Raw genomic sequence first — 20,090 nt, 5'->3', positions numbered from 1 at the left:
CAGACAACTTGGCAAAGAACCCATTTTAACTTCTTTAAGCACTTAGATACTTGCAGCCTGTTGCAAAAAGACATTTTCCCCAAATTTCTTTAGTGTATCTATAAAGCTGAAAAGATGAAACCATTTGACAGCCCAAAAAAACCCCAAAACAAAACAAACAAAAAAACCCAGGAAAAATAGTATCGCTAGTAGCTGAAAAATTGGCAAATCCCAGTCGATATAAGGACACACAGACGTTTAGTGTGTCCTTCTACAAATTTGAGGAAATTTGACAAACAAAAGCAGCCAAAGAAGACTTAAGGAAAGCCTAAAAACTGATCTACAGCAGAGGAACAGTATTCTGAAAGTCATGTCTTTAAAAGAAAAATCCATCCGTCTACTGTTCACTTACACCTCATTAGAAACAGGGAAGGGAAACGGAGAAAAGACTGAGGGTATGCCAAATTACTCAAGAGCTGGACTGAAAATCAGGTCTTATTGAGATGTTAATTCCACATTCCTGCTATAAATTATTGTCACTAAGCGCAGACAGGATAAAACAGTGAGTGTCTACAACCACGTGTAAAACACGGGGGAGGCTTTGGTTTTGGGGTGCTTGTCAGCCAGTGGTGTTGGTGATGTTCCTGTTCCATCATGATGATGATCCCAAACACACTGCTAATACAGTAAAAGCAAAGACAGAAAAAGACACTGGAACAGTCAGACTCAGTCAGCTTTTTTGTTTAGACCCAGTATGTATCCATGTATGTCTACACGTTTCAATACATTGTTGGCTCTAGACTTTTGCACAGTACCATAAAAGAAACCTAAGAAAAAGAGCATTTCTCTTCATGTCACGCTGTTCTCCAACGACCATGAACGCACCAACGCTGTTGGTCACTCTACATATATCTACCTTGATATTGTTTATTAGATTCATGTCACACCGTGTAGCCTGCAATTAAATCTTACAGTGACCCGGCGCTCTAACAGGAAGTCTTTCATGCAACTCCTGTCACAACACACACAGAAGCACGTTAGGAGGCAGCTAATTTATTCAACTACTCTCTGGATAGCTTCCACAGTTCATGTATACTCAGACACTTATTACACATTCAAGCAAGGGGGTGGAGTTTCTAAACTACCCCCTCCCACCCAGGAGCTACAGCTCACATTATACACTCACTGCTGATTGGTTAACCCAGTTTGGGTCCAATCAGGGCCCTGATTACAATCACGTTCATTAGATTCCAGCCCATCACTGGGCCACACAGATTGATAAAGGCAATAAACTAGGATCTCATCTGAAATATTATTTAACATTTAAAAAAGGACACTGACAATATTCAGTTCAGAAGCGATCAGGATGCCCTAACAGAGAAATTCGTTGTACCAGCTGGCACCCTGGAAATGTCTTTCACTGAGTGGTGCATCTTTAACATCATCCACCCCACCCACCCCCTCTCCCCACACTAGCCTGCGCTCTTTACAGTAGTTCCCAAGTCACATGATCTATGCAAAATAAAGGGCTCTTGCATTACAATTTCTGATTGGGTTGTTCTTTTCTGACAAAATATGAAAATCTATAGAAAAAAATCTTCATCATTCAATAAAAGGTAGAGATATCAAAAAAAGAAAAGAAAAGGGGAAAAAAAAAGCTGGCTCTCCATCATCTTTCAGCTCGGAGGCCAAATTCCTAGGAGAAGAAATTGCACTTGAGCAGCTCAATGGGTCTTTGAGGGTTTTTGCCACCTCAGCAGCAGGGCGACGTTTCATTTCTTGCGGGCATGCTTGTATTTGTCCACGTAGGCCTTCACCAGGTTGGCCACCTTACCAGAGTTCACCTCCCCACTCTTGCTGTGACACACCTGAAGTGGAAGAAAAGCCAAACACATAAAGTCAGGAAATACCGATCCCTAAATGTAACAGTCTGTATGTGGTTGTTTTAAAAAGCAGCGGGCTTTTATTTGGCCTTCACAAAACCAAAAATATCTAATGTTAGCAGCAACTGTTGGCAAATACACTCAATAATGAGAACAATAATAAGCTAGCTGCTCTCAGAGTTTGTGTGAACATTACACCTGGCTACCACACAGCTAGGTGTCTGTATTCAATATAATTTAAAGGCCGTGTATTGGGCTCTGATTGCATTAAAAATGCAGATGACAGTAAAAGAAATCTGAGGGTTTACCTTCTCTACTGCCTTGCGCACAATCTCCTTGTACTCCTCCTTTGTAATCTCCTTCTTTTGGTAAAATGGTTTGATGGCTGTCTTCACTTCATTTATAGCTTTCTCTTGGATCTGTTGTTTCTGCAACAGTAAGAGGAACTTGGATTATCCAAAAGACAACAAACAGAAAAGGGCAGAGAAGAAAAAAACTTTACTGAATGACCTTTGATGGAGTGACAGATCAGTTACCTTTTCTTTTTTGGAGCTGTCAGCCTGGGCCTTGTTATGCTGGCCGGGCTGAGTTGTAGAGGATGGCAGCGCCTGGCTTGGTGCCGGCTGGCCTTGTGTCACTGCTACAACCCCAGCTTTGGTTGGGGTTGGAAGCAATGCTGGTTTCACAAAACTCACCTTGGTATTGGCCATCTAATGCAAAATGGAAAAATCACAGAGAGAATTATGGGAAGAACTGCTTGGAGACAGTTATTGTGCCCATTTATAAAATAAATAAATAAAAACATTAGACATTCAGGAATTGGAAACTAATCCTGCCAAGACTACCATACCTGTGCAGCGTGGCCGTCTGGCTGAACCGCTGCTGTCTGGCTGCCTTGCTGCATTGGTGGAGGTGGTGGTGGAGGAGGTGGGAGGCCCTGAGCACCCACAGCGGGCACCTGCAGCAGCGGCACAGCAGGGTGGAGATGCATGGGGACCTGAGGAGGCATGGCATAGGGTGCTGCAGGCTGCAAGCTGACCGGCAGGACTCCTCGTGGGGCCTGCATGGGGTAGTGATGAATAACATTAAGCTGCGGAGGATGAGGTGGAATCACGTTCATCAGAGGCACCGGAGCATTACCGGGGACTGCCTGGAGAGGAGGATCGCTTTTTGGAGGATCTGGAGAACAAGGACCACAAATAATAATGAAAAAATGTGAGGGGACAGTGAATGTGAGAGGCTAAATAAAACTCTGTCTGTGCTTATTCACGTAGGTTTATATAAAAAAGTGCAGGACAGGATTCGCAGAAGGCAGAATGAAAAGAGCCGCCTTATATCAAAAATAGATGTTGTGAGACTTTCAAAGGAATAAATTAACTTCAAAGAAATCACAGTTTCCTCTAAATCGAATGGAGTGCAGATACCTGGGGGTAATTTCTAGTTGTTCTCTCCTCACACATGAACTAAAATTATCTTCTTCTCGTTGGCTCAAAGAGAATATTCAACACATACCACCATAATGTATAACATGCTTCTTTACTTTTCAACTCTGCAGTGCAGACAACACAGTGATGCCTGATTTTTTGGAGGTGTATCGACAAAATAAAGAGGTCTCACCTGCTGCAGCTGGTGGCTGCTGCTCTTCCTCCTGCCGGCTCCACGTGCCCGGGCCTCTCTCCCTTTTTGAGTAATAGTCTTGAACATCTGCAGGCAGTGTCCTCCTGACAGCCCAGCTGGATGCAGAGGACCAGCCTGAGCGGTCAACCATAGGCTCGCCTGGCTCAGGCTCTTTCCTGCGCCCGCCACCTCGGTTTTCATTGAATCGGCTGTATGCGTCGTTCCCTGAATTGTTGCCTGTACCTGAGAAGTTGTTCCTCGACTGCCAGCGGCTGTCAGACATTTCTTCCTGTTGGTTGTAAAAGTTGCGGTTGCCACCACCACGTCCTCCGCCCCGGCCACGTTCAAACCCTCCAGGGCCCCCTCGACTTCGTTGTTCTCCTCTGTTCCCACCACTTCCACGATGGTCTTCCCAGCGTGAGCTGCTGCTGTACCCGAAGTCCCGGTTCCTTCCATCAGCATCTCCTCGAATCTTTTCTGTAACCCAATCGGGATTGTCTGAGCTCTGGCGATCAGGAGAACTTTCTGCAGGGACACCATTTTCAAAGTGGCCAGCGCTGCTGTGATACCTCCGTCCTTCACTGCCAGACCCACCACCGGCTCCAGATCTCCAGCTTCTACGCTCCTTCCTCTGAGGAGACTGCTCTCTAGATGTCGACCATTCAGGGCTGGGCCCTCGTCTGTGTGATCTTGTTCTAGATCGAGATCTAGACCGGGACCTTGACCGGGATCTTGAGCGGGACCGTCGCCTCCTTCTGTCCCGACTACGATCTCTCCTAGAATAGTCTCTGTCTCCATCCCGGTCCCTGTCTCTTTCTCTGCTGCGAGCCCGTGAAGAGCGCCTCGGGGAAGGGCTGCTGTCACGTTCTCTAGACCGTGAACGTGAACGCCTGCATGTTTCTCTCTTTGAGTCCCTCTTAGGTGACCACGTGGAAGTTGGAGAGTGGAAGCGAGATCTCCGCTGCTTGCCATTCTTCCTCTCTTGGCTCCTGTCTCTCTCCCTTTTGTCCTTGGCGCCTTCATCTTTGGTGACGTGGCTTTCAGAAGTTGTAGGAGGTGGTTCTACAGGAGCAGGGGAAGCAGTCTCACTCGGAGGTTCCAAAACGGGGCTGTTCCCATGCTCGCTCGTGGGTGAACTGCAGTCCATGGGGACAACACTTGTGTCATCCTTGGATTCTTCCACAGAGTTGTCGACTCCCGAATGCTCTATTGATGCCAGCATTTCTGCCTCAATGACCTCTGAAACTTTCGCTTCTTGGTCAGCTACATTTTCCTCTCGAGCAGAGGGAGAACCAGGTTGTGCTAAACTCCCACATGATTCAGCCTTCACTTTCTTTGAAGATTCTTCATTGTTGGCATCTTCTGACTCTGCACAAATGTCCATTTCATCATCCTGCTCCACCTGCTCGTCACACTGTGGAGACACTACATCTTCCAGAGCATTCTGTGTGGAGGAGTGGGATGGGGATGGCGAAGTCCTTTCCTCTGGATGCTTTTCTCCAGAGGAAACTGGACTGGCCTGCTCTTCCTTCTCTTTTTTCCTCTCGACTCCTTCAGAGCACAAACCAGGGCTGCTAACAGCTGATCCTGAGGGACATGAGACGTCACTCTCACCTTCGTCGGCTTTCTCTTCTTGCTCGTGCTCATCACTTTGTTCCTGAGCTTCCTCACTCTCCTGTCCCACATCATTCATAGCTCCTCCGGCTCGCTGCTCATCAGAGGAATTGAAACCATCCTGTTCCTCATTGAGACCATCTTCAGCGTCAGACTGCTGCTGTTCTGAGTGACTTCCATCCTGCTCCTGTTCAGTTTTATCTTCCTCTTCTTCTTCCTCCACCTCCTCCCTGTTTTGACTCACGTCATTTTCCTCCTCCTGTGATGCTTCCTGTGCCTCTACCTGTGCTTCCTCCTGCACTTCCTCACATGCCTCTTCCACTGCGTCCTCCTGTGCTTCCTCCTCGCTAGCTGCTGGACTGTTAACAACTTCCGGAGAGCTTTTTTTTCTCGTTGTGGCTTTCCGTTTGCCGCTAGCCTTTCGGTTTGTCACTCGTTTCCCTTTCCTCTTGGCCGGCACCTGAGAAGCCTTGCCAGGCCTTGTGGACTGGCTAGCAGATGAGTCGGAGTCTGACAAACTGGACTGTGGAGGTGTTGAAGGGTCAGATGCAGGAGTCTCTTCTTGAGTTTTGCTGCTGTTGCGTCCTGATCGTCTCGACGGTAGAGACTCTGTCTCTTTGGTGGGGGCTTTGGAGGTTGAAGCTCGGCCACCTCTCTTCTCTCCTCCTTTGGGACACGTGATGGCGCAGACAACACCCTGAAACACTACACGGCAGAGAGACTGGTTATAGAAGCCTGTGATTCACTATTATTTTGGTCCAGTGTTTCCTATGAACAGCAGCTGCCGTTTGAATACAGTCATTTGATTTTACTTCTTATTGATATCTAGTTCAAGACTTTAATGGTTCTTCTACATTTCATCCATCCATACAGTCACTACAGTCACCTAGAGACCATACAACATGAAACAGAAAACCCCAACAACCAGACAATCCCCTATGAGGATTGTCTGGTTGGCGTAATAAGCATATGCTTCAGCCAATACGTTTCGATTAGCCTCGTCTCGTGCTTTCTTGCTTTGTGATCATAGAAAAAAGTCAACTGTGTCGAATGTGTCTCACCAAAGTTGCTCGGGGTGAACGGTGAGCTGGAGGTAAATGGAAATGAGCCAAATCCAAATGGAAACGTGTTGTGATTCCAACTGGTTCCATGGAAACTCTGCCTGTAAAACCAACAAACAGCTAGAGGTCAGATTTTATCTCAGTGCGTTCTTCATTCCTACTTTTCCACAATTTTAAAGTCCCAAAAACCCAAAGAAGAACTCATTCTAATGTCCTGTTTGAATGGACCCCAATCAATGTTACCAAAACAAACTTTTCAAGAATTTACCAAGTGAAACATTTCAGTGTGCAGTTTTAAAGCTCCTGTGTTTTATACTCAGGACAATTCCTTGTGTGCGCTGTTCTATAGTCCTGACTGACAGACTAAACCACGAGTGTCAAACTGAGGCTGTGGATAGGATCTAATGAAAGATGTTGTCAGTTTGTGAAAACGGTCACAGCAGTGGGAATTTTATTACCTTGAGGTGCCATTAGCAGGGATGGGAGCAGCAGGAGAGAGCCAGGGACAGTGCTGCACCTGGGGCTTGCACTGCTTGAGTCCAGTGTCATATGGTATATCTTCTGCCAGCCACTCAGGATCTGCACTGAAGGACAGTGAAAGCAGGGTAAGAGTTACAAAAGTGCTTTCTACACAGCACTAATTTGAATTTCAAATGTAAAGTTATAGTCCAAAATAAATGGTTCCCAGGTACCCAAAATATCTCATGTTCAGAAGTAGATTTACCCATCTGCCCTGCCGTCCAGCTTCTGAACATGAGATATTTTTTGGTTTCTACAGTTAAAATAGGTCTAAACTGTAATCTGTCAATTATTTGATGTTACCTATTCTTAGAAGAAGCAGACTTTATATCTATAAAAAGGTCTATACTTACAGCTAATTTTACAAGTTACTTTTTAAGTGCTCCTCAATACCACTTTATGATGCAGTGATGACCAAGATCACCATGGAAACACAAATGTAAAAACATCTGTCTAATTTTCATGTAATACACTGATGATAGTTCAAAAATAAAAGCAAGAAGCTAAAGTATGTGGTTAAATTTACAACATTTTTCCAACTTGTTTATCAGTGTGAAAAGAAAAGAAAAAAAAAAAAATCACTGCCACTCCAAACGATATCCGAACCGAAACATCTTCCACACACAGTGTGGGGAGTTTCAGAAACGCTTTCAGGCACCAGTTTTAACCACCACGAGTTGTGGTTTTCTTCAGGAGTGTCATTAAACTTGCACCTTTCCATATCCAAACACCAACTTTTTCTGGCATGTCTGCCTGAAGTCAAATTTGAGTGAACTGAAGGTCAGCACATTACAAAATCAATGTTTATTCATCTTAGTTTCCCTGATGTTTCCATCTTCAGTTGCTCTATCCCCAGTGGGTTGAAAACCACGGGAATAAAACAGTTCCACTGACGGAGTTGGTAAGGATGTTTTCTTTATCGTTTTCAGAGTTTCTGTCTATACACTGCAGCCTCAGGAGACCCTCTGCCAGCATCGAGAATTTTGTAAGTTTTTTATTTTTTCTATTTTTAAAGACATGAGCTAAAACTGTTAAGCTACAATGTATCAGTCTACTCTTACAGTTAATCCTGCTTACACATAAAAAGTCAACCTTTGGTTGTTTAGGTGACATGTTAATAGTGCACAGTTAGCACAATAATTCATCACTGCACGTGAATGAAGTTAACCATGATTCAGAGCTGTCCTATCAATAAAGCCTTACTGACATAGGATGTGAAACATAGTCTTGCCCAAGATGTTTCCTAACCCCGTGTTTGCCTACTGGTGGTGGTCAGAGGGCCCGGTGGCGCCAGTGTCCAGCAGCCTCGCCTCTGTCAGTGCGCCCCAGGGCAGCTGTGGCTACAATGTAGCTTGCCATCGCCAGTGTGTGAATGTGTGTGTGAATGGGTGAATGACTGAATGTAGTGTGAAGCGCTTTGGGGTCCTTAGGGACTAGAAAAGCGCTATACAAATGCAGGCCATTTACCATTTACCATAGTCTGGCCTGTTTCTAAAACAGCAAGACGTTAATGCATGCAATATGTCAAAGAGGCACTGTGTGCTGGAGTTTTGTGCAGTGACTCCACTAATAAATTTTAATGTTAATGTGTTTAATACCATAAAACTTTTTAAAGATCCACCTACTATGTTTAGAATTCAACCTAATTTTTTGACTTCTCCAACTGATCGACTGAGCGCACTTTAAACATGATCGCTGTAAGCACTTTAAAAAAAAAATCCTGACAAAGAGTACAAACTACAAAAAAAACTACTAACATATTATTTCATTAAATCAGTGTCACTTACACGTCCTGTGCTGACGTAACTAATGAAACACAGGGAGGAGGTGACCACGTACAGCAGTCTGTTCCTCTCACCTGAAGAAAGAAATGCAAAGAATCAACAGTGACATCAAACCTAACAGTGAAACGTGTGTGGGACAGATAAAAAACAAAAAAAACAAAGCAGTTACCTTTTTTCTGCTCAGTGAGGAGGGATCCTCATCGTTACCTATAAACACATTTAAAGACGTGAGATTGCTGACACAATGCGAGAAAAGGCTAGCCACATTTCTGGGGCAGAAGCACTCTAACATACATTTCCTCACAAGTCCTTTTGTTTTAGCGCCTGCCGTCCTCTCCACCTTTTGCCGTCTCAACCTTCTTGTGGGCTTGCTTCTGAAAAGATAACCATTTTATCAGTTCTTGGTTGCACTCACAGTCAAATGTCAAGGGCCGGCCTAAGAGGCGACCCAGTAATGTTAAGAAAGAAACAGTCTAACACTCACTTGAGACAGACTTTTTGTTCAGGGTTTCTACAGCAGCAGTTCTCAGCATCGCTTTGAGACAGTCGCTTCCTCACAGGGACCTTTGAGGATAGAAGCATATTTATTTATTTATTTTTTAAGTACATATAAAGACAAAAGTCATGTGAGGCAGTGTGGTGGCTTGACAGCTGGCCTACATGTGACTTGGAAACAAAACTAATTTTGACTGCTGGCTTTACCTTCTAGGTCAATCCCAGGCTAACTCAAAACCACTTCAACCAAATTTTTTTTCAGCTGTTAAAATTCTTCTTAAATACACTTCAAATAAACTGACATCATGGGAAAATAACGCTCCGTATTTCTCGTTAACAGCAGGCAGCGGGTGTCTCAGCTTTACAGCACAGGAAATTTCAACAAAGCTTAAAACAACAGCAGTAAACAGAGAAAACAGCACATTGACCTGCACACAGCCGAGAATCCTGTCCCATCTGTAAACATGACTGAAAGGTCTTCTATCCACGGGGCAGGAAGGAGCCATCTGCAGCTTCAAATTAAAGCAAACAAAACATCATTAGTACACTAATACGAATGAAAGGCATGAATGCTTAAAGGCTTACGGGCTTTTCCAGTCTGACATGAGGGAAATCACTAGATGCTATTTTTGGCATGAGTACTGGCACAAGAATATCATTGCTAACGCCTTTGAACTTTTCCCTCTGTACTCAAGGCTTTTTACTGCCAAGTTTAAAGAGAATAAACATAACTAAAATGATCCGACCTTCCCCAACTTCCCTGGTTTCCTCCAACAGCATGTGGACCGGGGCCCAGTGTCAAAGGTGAGCAACACTAGCTAAATGTAGCTCAAAAATCCACTAATCACTAATGTCAACCAACACCCAGCACAACAAAAACTTGTTATAAGGAGCTACAGGTAACATCTTGTCTGCAACAACTTTAGTGAGGAAGTAAACTACGGTTAGCCTGCTAGCTGTTACACTGATATGTGTCTTTGCTAGCAGGTAACGTTAGCCAACATTAACAAACAGAAAGCCAGTTTTAGCACATCAAACCGGGCTTTGATGGCATTGGTTGCTTTCTCACATCCCAAGTCACCTTTGTTGTCAATGCACTAATACTCATTAAAATATCATTCTGGATCTAAGACAGAATATAGTGATTAATTCACAGACAGACCAGATATATAATTGTTCACTACACATGACATGACCTAAAAATCACTTCCACTTAGTGCCACTACTATATTAGCGTTATCTGAGTGTCACCTCTGCCCATGTGAGGAGGCATCTGAGGCAGAAGACATGGCAGCAGCTATCAGGCATGGCGAGTTCGCCTCCAGCCAGGACGCCCAGGCAGATAGGACACCTCTCCGCCTCCTCGCCGTCTGCCCCATCAGGCGGGCCCTGGCCGCCTGTATACGCCGCAGAGGATACACACAAGTATGAAAAATATTTACTTACACCAATCAGTCTTAAAAAAATAGAGTCTGCTATGTTTATGCAACATGCAGCTAAACGAAGGTTAGAATTTCTCACCGCTTCCAGCTCCAATCATGTCCGGCCCCTGGCTGTCGTGATCCCCACTACAACAGAGGGAAGGTGACAGAAATGAAGAGTTGGTTAGATACTGCAAGATACTGAATGTAGCATGTAACAAAACAATCTCTTTTTTTCCCCCTCAGAAGGTTAATGGTAGATAAACAGCCTTAGTTATCAGTTTACTATGAAGCGTCTTTGTTAAAGATTTGCATTTTTATCAAATCCTCTGAACAAACCTGTCAGACACTTCCTACTAGCAGGTCCCTTGAATTTTGACAAATAAATAGTGAAAAATACAAATGAACTGCAGAGGAAAACTCCCACCTGGCTCTAAACAATATAAGACAAGATTGAGGTAAACCTCTTTCTTATTTTAGAAATAAGCAATGATGTCCAAGCTCAGTTTTCTCTGGGAATCAACTGTGCACATCAAACCTGGTTCATGCTGTAGAATAGAGACATGCAGGTATATTTACGTTTTAGGATGATTACATTATGCTGGATCAACATCCTGCACATGAATTTGCACAATACAATTAAAGGATACTGTCCTTTCTGGAAGAGGTACATTCACTTTTAAATCCACATTTATTCAGTCTTACACAAAAACAAAATCTGTCAATGCAACATCAGCTTAGTGGAAATACAGCGAGTCATCAAACTGCCACTTTCACAAAACACATTCTGCAGAATAAGCAACACTAAAGTAGAAATCTTTATGACAAGTTTCAACCTGAGCTTGTGTGATTTACACTGCCATCATATTTTTGCAAAGTTCTGTATATTTTTAGGGCCCATTAGCTGGTTCCAGGACTGAGAGAGAGAGAGAGAGAGAGAGAGAGAATGCTTTAACACTGTCCTATTTTACAGAGGAGGGAAGGGAAAAAAAAGAAAAGAAAAAAAAAAAAAAAACAAGGACTAAAAGCACTTTATAATGAGACTGACAAGAACCAACAACAACCACGATTTTCACTGGCTCATTTGAGGTTGGCATCTTTCACTGCTCTGCATCGATCCGTGTCTGAGAACGGTGCCTCCAAATGTTTGCATGCAGAGTTTGCATGTTATCACACAACAAAAACATTTCTTTGTGTCTTCACAGCAAATTTGTGAATGAACACTGTGTTCAAGAGAGTTAACAAGACTGAAAAACTCAGTCAATGGCTCTTTCCCTCTCACTCTCTCATCATATTATCACAGGTTTAACACTTAACACAAAGCTTTGACTTAGCTGGATTCAATTCAGTTAACATCATCATTGCTTCTCATGTATCAGCTCAACTCTTCGTGCATGAGCAGGTGTGCTAAATCGCTAAATCAGCAACCAATAAATACTAAAACACGAATAAACACAGCCTGGCCAGAGAAACTCCTATCTGACAAAAAATACTGGAACCATTTAAGGGCTGTACCTTTAATATTTAATCAAAACAGACGGCAGAAAAAGGAGAATCAAGCATGACCATAAAAAAACAGCATAAGGGAATAAGGAATCTTAATGCTAAGCATAAGTATAAAGCATAAAGCAGTCCAGAATGAAACATGCCTGCGGAGGCAGATGTTGCCTTGCAGATTAAAGAATGATTCACCGTCTATTCCTCTCAGTAAAGAAAAAAGTTTGTTGATCTAACACTGAGGGATCCGTACTTTGTATGAGCAGATCCCAAAGCCAAGGTGTATTTATAAGGAGTGGAAGTTAAATGCATCCCACTAATAACTGTAGAGACTGAGTGAATGGTGACACTTTCTGTGAACTTTTGAGTTTGTTTTTTTTACTGAGATGATCAAAACTTGTTTGACTGTCTTATTGATTAAAACTTTGAGTTTGAGAGAGTTGATTCTCTCAAATAATAGCACAAGTAGTTTTTAAGAGTACAGTTAGAGTACTGGATTGGAAGCAGTAAAGTAGGAGAAGTAAAGTTGCTAAAGTCTTAACAATACAATCAAGACGTGACTGAAGTGCTGACTTTCAGCTTGAGTTCAAGGGGTTTAGCAGAAGTACTGGATTAACTGTTCAGGAATTACAACCATTTTTATACATAGTCCTAATACTTCCCAGATATTCTGTCAGGCTTTTACTATAGCCACCTTCAGCTGCTGTGTGTTTGTGGGTCTCTCTGCCTTCATTTTTGTCATCAGTAAACTGTTGCGTTAAGGTGATTAAATGAAATTGAAGAATATCCCATTTCTTTGTCTTGACAAACTCTTGGGTTGCTTTTGCAGTGTGCTTTGGGTCATTATTCATTTGCACTGTGAAGCACTGCCTCATCAGTTTTACAGCATTTGACGCAATCTGAGCAGAGCGTACAGATCTGTACACTCCCAACTCCTCCTGCCACTTCTATCAGCAAGTCACACCATCAATAAACAGTAGTGACCCCATTTCTCGGCTGCTCTCGACTTGGCTACAGATTATGAAGTTATCTTGCACTTTATTGGGGCCACAATCTACCCCAGATTTTATCTCCTTTATTTCTTTTGAAATAACAAAGCGATAAGCCTCAGATGCAGAGAATACGATACTTTCGCTGAAATCCCTGAATAAATAATTTATCAGAAGAAAAATAGCCACTGTGCAATATGACCTAATCACAGATAATACACCCCTCTACTGCTGTAATAGAACTTTTAAAAAAAAAAAAAAAAAAAGGTGGAGTACCATTAAAGAACTGAGTATCTATTGCAAAAAGATTGTAGCTTAGTCACACCTGTCAAGTGGAAAAAAACTACTTTTGCAATTCACATCTATTTTTAAATAAGCTGTGTATTAAAGCAATAATCTATCTAACAATGTAAAATCAGAAATTCTAATAAGTGTTGTAAGAACTAACCAATCAAAACTCAGTCAATAACAATATGATACCCAAAAATGCAATAACAACATATCGGTGGGACTGTCAAAAGCTAAATGTGTTTTATCAGTTGTGACACGGTACAGATTTGTATTTCTCGTAAGTTTCATTGTTACCGTTCTAGTGAGAAAGGCCTTGTGCCAAAAAGTGATTTCTGTTTTTATGTGTAATGTCTTTTCTTATATTAGTAAAAAAGACTGTAGTCATCAGGGTTCATGGAGGGATAATATATCACTTAAAATATGTTTATACAACTATTATGTTATATTTGTTGCAATTTCTGCTGCCCTCTTGGTCAGATCACTCTTATAAAATACATTTTTTTTAATGTAAATAAGACTGTTTAGGTGAATGAAGGATGTATAAAACCCACTTTCAAAAAAAATAACTGCAGCTTCTACCTTGTGACAGGAATGTTGTTTGTGGCTCGAAATGACTTGGTATCATTCATGACATAGGGTTTGACAGGTTTCACAAATTATAGGACAACAAGTCAGTGACAACTGTCTGAATACAAGCAATCTTTCTTTCTTTCTTTTTTCTTTGGGGGGGAGCAAATACCGGAAATCACTTTTTTGCCACAACAGGGGAGAGAGAGTGAAAGGTTCATTAAAGGCCCCACAGACACAATTAAAGCAACAAGGAATCCCCCCCCCCCCCTCTTTTTTTTTAAATTACTCCATAATATTCGTCTGTGTTGTGCTCATTTGGTCTGATATCTTGGCGTGGTAGATGTATTTTTGGAACTGATGAGGGAATTTTTCACTACTTTACTATTACAAACCTACTACTGTTAGTTACAATCACCACTATAGATTGTGTTGCACTCAGACCAAGAAGTGAAAGTGAAATGGTTTAGATTTGATTTATTCCGGCACGCTTGGTTGGGTAACAGTTGCCTAAAACCAATACAAACAGGTACAGACAAGATTTTTGACCAAGTCCATGTTCTAGCGTCTATCAGTTGAAGGAATGTTTGTAGCCTGAACGCACACTTGAGTAACTAACAGCCTGAGTCACTGTGAACAAACCCAACTCCGCCAGGCCACCACACTTCTGAGAGTCTCCCATAACTGACCCCGAATCAGTCTGGAAATTCCTATCCTCCAAATATGAACACTTCTAATTTGTTTAGCTAAAGCTCCTGCAACGGACTAAGAACACAGCCGCATTACTGAACAAGTCAAACAAACGAAGTCAACACAGGCCATTTCAAGTGTTTCTACTCGGAACACCGGTTAACTGCGAAGCCCGAAGGCAGCTTGAAAGTCAGTCTTTTAAATGTAAATGCTAACTTAGTCTAAAAGTCATACTGCATCAGTAAAATGTGGGGTATTTGAAAAGCTTGTTGCGTGTTTTTGCCAGTACGGCCTGGCTGCTGGAGACACAAAATTAGCTCCAACTTGTTCAACCAGTGCCAACACGACGGCCACAACACGGTTGTTGTTGGTTAGCTAGCGAGCTACTGCTAGCTAAAAACACAGCTACATTTGGAGCTAGCAGACTGTTAGCACGGCGGTAAATAAGGCTAACTACCGTTTAATATCAGCCACGATGATTGTACTGAAGGTCACAAGTTAGCTAGCGAGTTTAGCTGAGAGCTAACTAGCGGCTTTGAACAACAGCACCTGCTTACGTTGCTTTTAGCCTCCTAGCAGCTAGCTCCGCTTAGCTAACGTCAGGTGTCGTTACTCACCGTTTGAGCGCAGCTGCGGCTGGTTTGCGCCTAGTAAACGGCTTCTTAGCGTGCAAACTCCTGCTAGGGAATGCTGACCAGTCACACAATCTGGGAATTGTTTAGGACTAAAGAGCGAGTGTAGCTTTCCGAAAGTCCCAGCCACATGTCTTGCAGTCGGGCTGCGAGTTGGTGCCGTTGGCGCCCCCTATGGGAACCGCCGAATATTACAAAGCGAATACCTTCTATCTGGCATTTATTTACATGGAAAGAGAAGCAGCAACAAGTGGATGAGAAAGCAGACTTTTTTCAGCATTCACTTACGCTTTCTTCGAAGTTATAGGGGCTTTCGCCTATATTGCCGATTTATCTCATTAATCCAATAACTCCAAATGATTAAGCCAAATAAATCAGTACACAATTATAATAAAACTCTTACTGTAATTTAAAACGTGAATAAATACATATGAAACTTACATACAATCAAGCACACATGATAAGTCATGATGCAGTAAACAGAGAGCTGAAGTTTAGTGTGTGGTGGAGTTAGTCCAAAGTCCCAGGTCCTATCAAAGATACATTTTATACTGACTCTGTCCAGTCTGATGAAAACAACATAATAGCAGTGTACAGATGTCTGTTTTTACACAGTAGTCTATTTCTCTTCCCGCCTACTTTAGAAAAACACACATCTACACAAACCATCGCTTACTCGCTTAATGTTACCTGAGGCAGAGCATGTGCTAGTAGTAAAAACAAGCCAGATATTTTAAACAACCACAAATTCTGTGCTTATAATCACGCAACCTTGACTGAAATGAGATTATTTGTTTGGAACAAAGACCACAACAGTCAAAACACTGCCAGCACTTTCTAACCGACTGAAACTTTATAGCAGGGAGCAGAGGTGTGTTTAAGGATGAGCTGGGGTGTGGCTGCACACTCCGAGGAAACATCTGCCCACCCACTGAAACTTATGAAAATAAATTACAGTCTCATCTGTCATTTTGTCTTTGGACTAGAAAAACCAACAAAAGTTCTATTTGCCATTTTAAAGTTTTAGTGTGCTTAATCAGTTTGGCATTTCCGTTTCACGATCCCCACACACATAGCTATTATAAATAAGGGTATTAAAAGTCCATTTCTACCCATACAGGTATAAAGTAGATAAATGTATCCACTAGTGTGGCTTTTCAAGGGCAGGAGAGGTAGATTTACACACAATGGACTTTACTGTTTTCAAGTACTGACTTCATTTTTCATGGTATAGATTCAGCTAGATGCTGGAAAGATTCTGAAACCAGAACGGTGTCTTGAACCTGGAAAGGTTCAAGAAATCAGTTTGAGATTTGTGATATGGTGCGTTATCCTGCTGGAAGAAGCCATCAGAAGATGGGTACACTGTCATAAAGTTACGGTCATAGTCAGCAACAGTACTCAGATAGGCTGTGGTGTCTATACCGTGCTCAATTGTCAGTAAGAAAGTAAGTAAGAAGATATCCTCTGCACCATTACACCAGGCTGACTGGCCTGAAGACGATTGGACTAGACCAGTGATGTCACAATGAGCTTGACCACGCGAGGAATTAGAAGTGATGTAAAGCTTAGATTAGCCACCAAACACCTGGTAAGCAGACAGATGTGCGACTACAGATCTTCTTTACTAAACGTACACATAAACTTCATAAAGAAGTCTTGATATTGTTCTATTTATTTTGTTTTTGGGTGTGTGGCAGTAGTTATAGTAGTAACTTCTTCCCCCTGAGCCTAGTTCTTTTGGAGGTTTCTTTCCCACTGTTGCCAAGTGCTTGCTCGCAGGATGTTGTCTGATTGTAAAGGTTTTCTCTGTATTGTTTTAGGGTCTTTACCTTACAATATAAAACACCTTGAGATCGCTGTTGTTGTGACTTGGCATTACTTTTAGAAAATTGAACTGAATTGCTAGAGGAACTACTGAAACCTACCAAAGATCCAAACCACAAGATTAGTGGCACAGTTGCATTGCCTGTTGCTAAACTAAACCTACATTTATGTAATCTAAAACAAACATTTTTCTTGTTGCCCACACAAATATCATAAGGACGGCAATCAGGTTAGCGCCTCAGCTGGGCACTGAGCAGAATCAAAAACCAACACAAAGTGTCAGATTACTGCTGAATGCCCCAACACAGTGCGACTTTTGATGAATCCTGAAAGCTTTCTGCAGTGTCACATTATGCACAAAAGATGTTTTGGGAGCTGTGGGAAGTGGAGCGCTGAGCAAAGTCATTAACTATTCAATTATGTCAAAAGGATCGAGCCAAGAGAAAGTGTCCGGTGGTTAAACGGAACAAAAGGTTGAGCTCACCAGCAAATGGAGGTTGTTGGGTTGTATCAGAAAAGAGTGCTGTTTGAAGTCCCAGCAACCAAGCATGAAAACAGAGGGTTGAATATTAAAAGCACTGGCATCTGTTCAGATCTCTCTGAACAGAGAGACAGGCCCAGGGAAGGAGTCGTCTGAGGTTCACGGTGTTACCAATTGTTTAGACCTGTTTTTAACAGACTGTCATGTCCCTCATTGTAGATCATTTAGATGGGTTTGGAGTAACAGGAGCAGGATCCTTCCACTCTTTGATTCTTTTATGTTTTTTCCCCACTCATTCATTCATTACTATTCTCCTCCCTCTCACTGGTTACATCTTTGAATTGCATCTGTTTGAAGTCATTCCTTTGAAAATTATCTGTGGTTGTGTGAATTTTTCAGCCTTTTCTGTTTCTTGTTTCAGTATGCAGTTACCACTCAGTCGACTGATATACTTTTCCTTTCATTATTCTACATATATAATGACATTCACAACTATTTTTTTTGATGGATGTGTTCAAGCTCAGTCAGGTTGGATGGGAAGTGCTCATACTCAGCATTTTTCCCAAAGCCTGTGGAAGTTTCCTGAAGATTCCTCTTTTCCTCTCCCCTGACAGCTCCCTGCCACAGCTGCAGGAAGCCATCATCACCATGATCCTGCTACCACTGTGTCTTACTATAAGGATGCTATTTCCTGCTCAGTGTCTGTTGTTTGGTTGTTTGTTTTCTGTACGCCACTGGCAATTGTGGTCAAATAGTTCAATCTTTGTTTCATCAGAATGGAGGATTGTACTCTTCATGCTGGTTCGTGGGCTTTTTTGCTATCTCTTAGCAGCCTGTCACGTGCCTTTTAGTGAAAAATTCTTTCAACTGGGACATTACTGTAAAGGTCACTTTGGTGAAACACTGCACTGGTGTTCCCTCATGCCTACAAAGGAACTCAGTGACTATGCTGTTCGTTCAGGTTCTGGGTTACCTGTCTGAAAAAAAGGCTCTTTGTCCCAAGCACTCAGTTTGGCTGGGCAGCCAGATCTGGGGAAACTGGTATTTGACAGCAAAAATGTAATGATAATTGGAAGGCTCCAGACTTCATCCGTTTCAGAATAATGGAGGCCAGTGAGCTCTTGGGTATTTTCTGTATTCCTTTGTATCTCCAGTTTGTTCCTTGGCATAAGCTTGTTTCCAAATCTACAGACAATTCATTTGACCTCATGCCTTTCCCACTAACTGAGACCTGATAGACGTGTGTGTGTGTGTGTGTGTGTGTGTGTGTGTGTGTGTGTGTGTGTGTGTGTGTGTGTGTGGCCTTTTGCATCTAGTGCTTGACATTAGGCACAGGTAGACTCAAGGAGCTAATAAGAATGTCAAAACAGCTCATATTGATATAAATTCAATTAACAAAACAAATAACAGTGCAGGTTTTATTTTGCCTTTATTGATTCGAGTGCAGATTGAGAAATGAATTGAATACATGTTAAGAAGAACATTACTTTGTTCATTTATCAATTATATTTTTTCCCCATTGAGGCTTGGTTAAAATATATATATTTAGGATTACCCAATTTCTTAACTACTCATTGCTAACTTTTAGCATTCAGTTTATCCACTATTTATCCAGTAGTTATTCATAACCATAAGCTAACGATATATACTTAGAACACTTGGTAGTCTCTTTCAATAAGCTGTGATGGAGACAAATTTGTTTGGGCAAGCAGCATGAGAAATGTTCCCCATCAAAGATGTGGAGTACCCGCTATGGGTAACCACTTTAACCGTTTATCCATGAGTCTTACAAGAAAGGCTTTGTGTGACCCTGACAAAAAACAAAAACAGCAGAGCTACCCAAGTGTCAGAATTTTCAATATTGGAAACGACCTTCTAGACTTTTGCTAGTCTGGTTCAACAATTTACTCTCTTTATTGTTATCCACTACTCTTGGCTGTCCGCTTAAGTATAATTTTCACACTTTATTAAAAGCATTTCATATTTAGTTTATTCACTGTCAGTTAATTTTAGCTACCTTACGGATAAAGTTAGTGTAAATTACTGCGTGCGCACTCACAACAATGGCTGAGCGTAATTGGAGTCATGTGCGGACGCATTTTACCTCCACACACATGGTTTGTGATACATGTGGCAAGAAAGTGAGGTGTTGTGGCAACACCACAAATTTGTCAAACACCTCAGAGTAAATCATATCACAGAATATGACGAGCGTATGTTGAGGCGAAGTGAAGAGGAGGACAGGGACAGGTGCTGCTAGGGCGAGACAGACGTCTCTCACGGAGTCATTTAGTGCGGCAGGCAGGCGATATGTTCAAATAGCGCACAATTTCATTTTTTTTTATTTCTATATGATGAATTCTGCATTATTAAGTGATGAGAACAAGTAATCTGATGACCTGTAATCATTATGACGCTATAATTTGAGATACAGTAAATAAAATACGTTTTTGTACAAAGTATCGGTAACAGATCAGTATCGTCGATACCACCCTGAATTTTACTTGGTATCGGATTGGAAAGGAAATCAGTGGTACTTCTAGGCCCCATCCTTGTTTATTATTTCCCAAGGAGGCTTCTAGACTTCTGATTGGCCAACATTTCTACACTGTTAGGAATATATCGCCACCTGTTGCTTTGGCATGTTCCAAGCAGCGTTTTCCTTCATTTCTGCGTTTACGTGTGGACGGGATTATTTTTTAAAACGAAAACGGAAAATCTCCGGTTTCAAAAAATACCCGTG

At 42.0% G+C, this 20,090-nt stretch overlaps 1 protein-coding gene across 4 annotated transcripts; it reads right to left on the bottom strand.

Moving 5' to 3' along the window:
* Positions 1 to 882: 882 nt before the first annotated feature.
* On the bottom strand, positions 883 to 15,206 carry scaf11 (SR-related CTD-associated factor 11). 4 transcript variants are annotated; one of them, XM_085436639.1, is made up of 15 exons: positions 15,025 to 15,206; positions 10,474 to 10,520; positions 10,204 to 10,349; positions 9,381 to 9,464; positions 8,942 to 9,021; positions 8,752 to 8,831; positions 8,627 to 8,664; positions 8,461 to 8,531; positions 6,613 to 6,738; positions 6,155 to 6,255; positions 3,480 to 5,798; positions 2,713 to 3,041; positions 2,399 to 2,572; positions 2,171 to 2,290; positions 883 to 1,847 (listed from the first exon to the last, which is right to left on the bottom strand). In XM_085436639.1, the coding sequence occupies exons 2-15, from the start codon at positions 10,490 to 10,492 to the stop codon at positions 1,752 to 1,754; spliced, it is 3,783 nt and encodes a 1,260-aa protein (XP_085292765.1). In that variant the 5' UTR covers positions 10,493 to 10,520; positions 15,025 to 15,206; the 3' UTR covers positions 883 to 1,751. The 4 variants fall into 4 exon arrangements, with proteins under 4 accessions (XP_085292765.1, XP_085292766.1, XP_085292767.1 ...); XM_085436640.1 differs by having other exon boundaries at positions 9,381 to 9,458; XM_085436641.1 differs by lacking the exons at positions 883 to 1,847; positions 2,171 to 2,290 and having other exon boundaries at positions 2,713 to 2,922; positions 3,003 to 3,041.
* Positions 15,207 to 20,090: the final 4,884 nt, after the last annotated feature.

The sequence above is a fragment of the Copadichromis virginalis genome, linkage group LG17 (assembly GCF_057382275.1).
Source record: "Copadichromis virginalis isolate Kocher_CV1m ecotype Utaka linkage group LG17, C_Virginalis_male_GT1.1, whole genome shotgun sequence".
In the NCBI taxonomy this organism is placed as follows: domain Eukaryota; kingdom Metazoa; phylum Chordata; class Actinopteri; order Cichliformes; family Cichlidae; genus Copadichromis; species Copadichromis virginalis.
The sequence above is the reverse complement of the archived record's forward strand: the minus strand, read 5'-3'. Positions and strand labels throughout refer to the sequence as shown.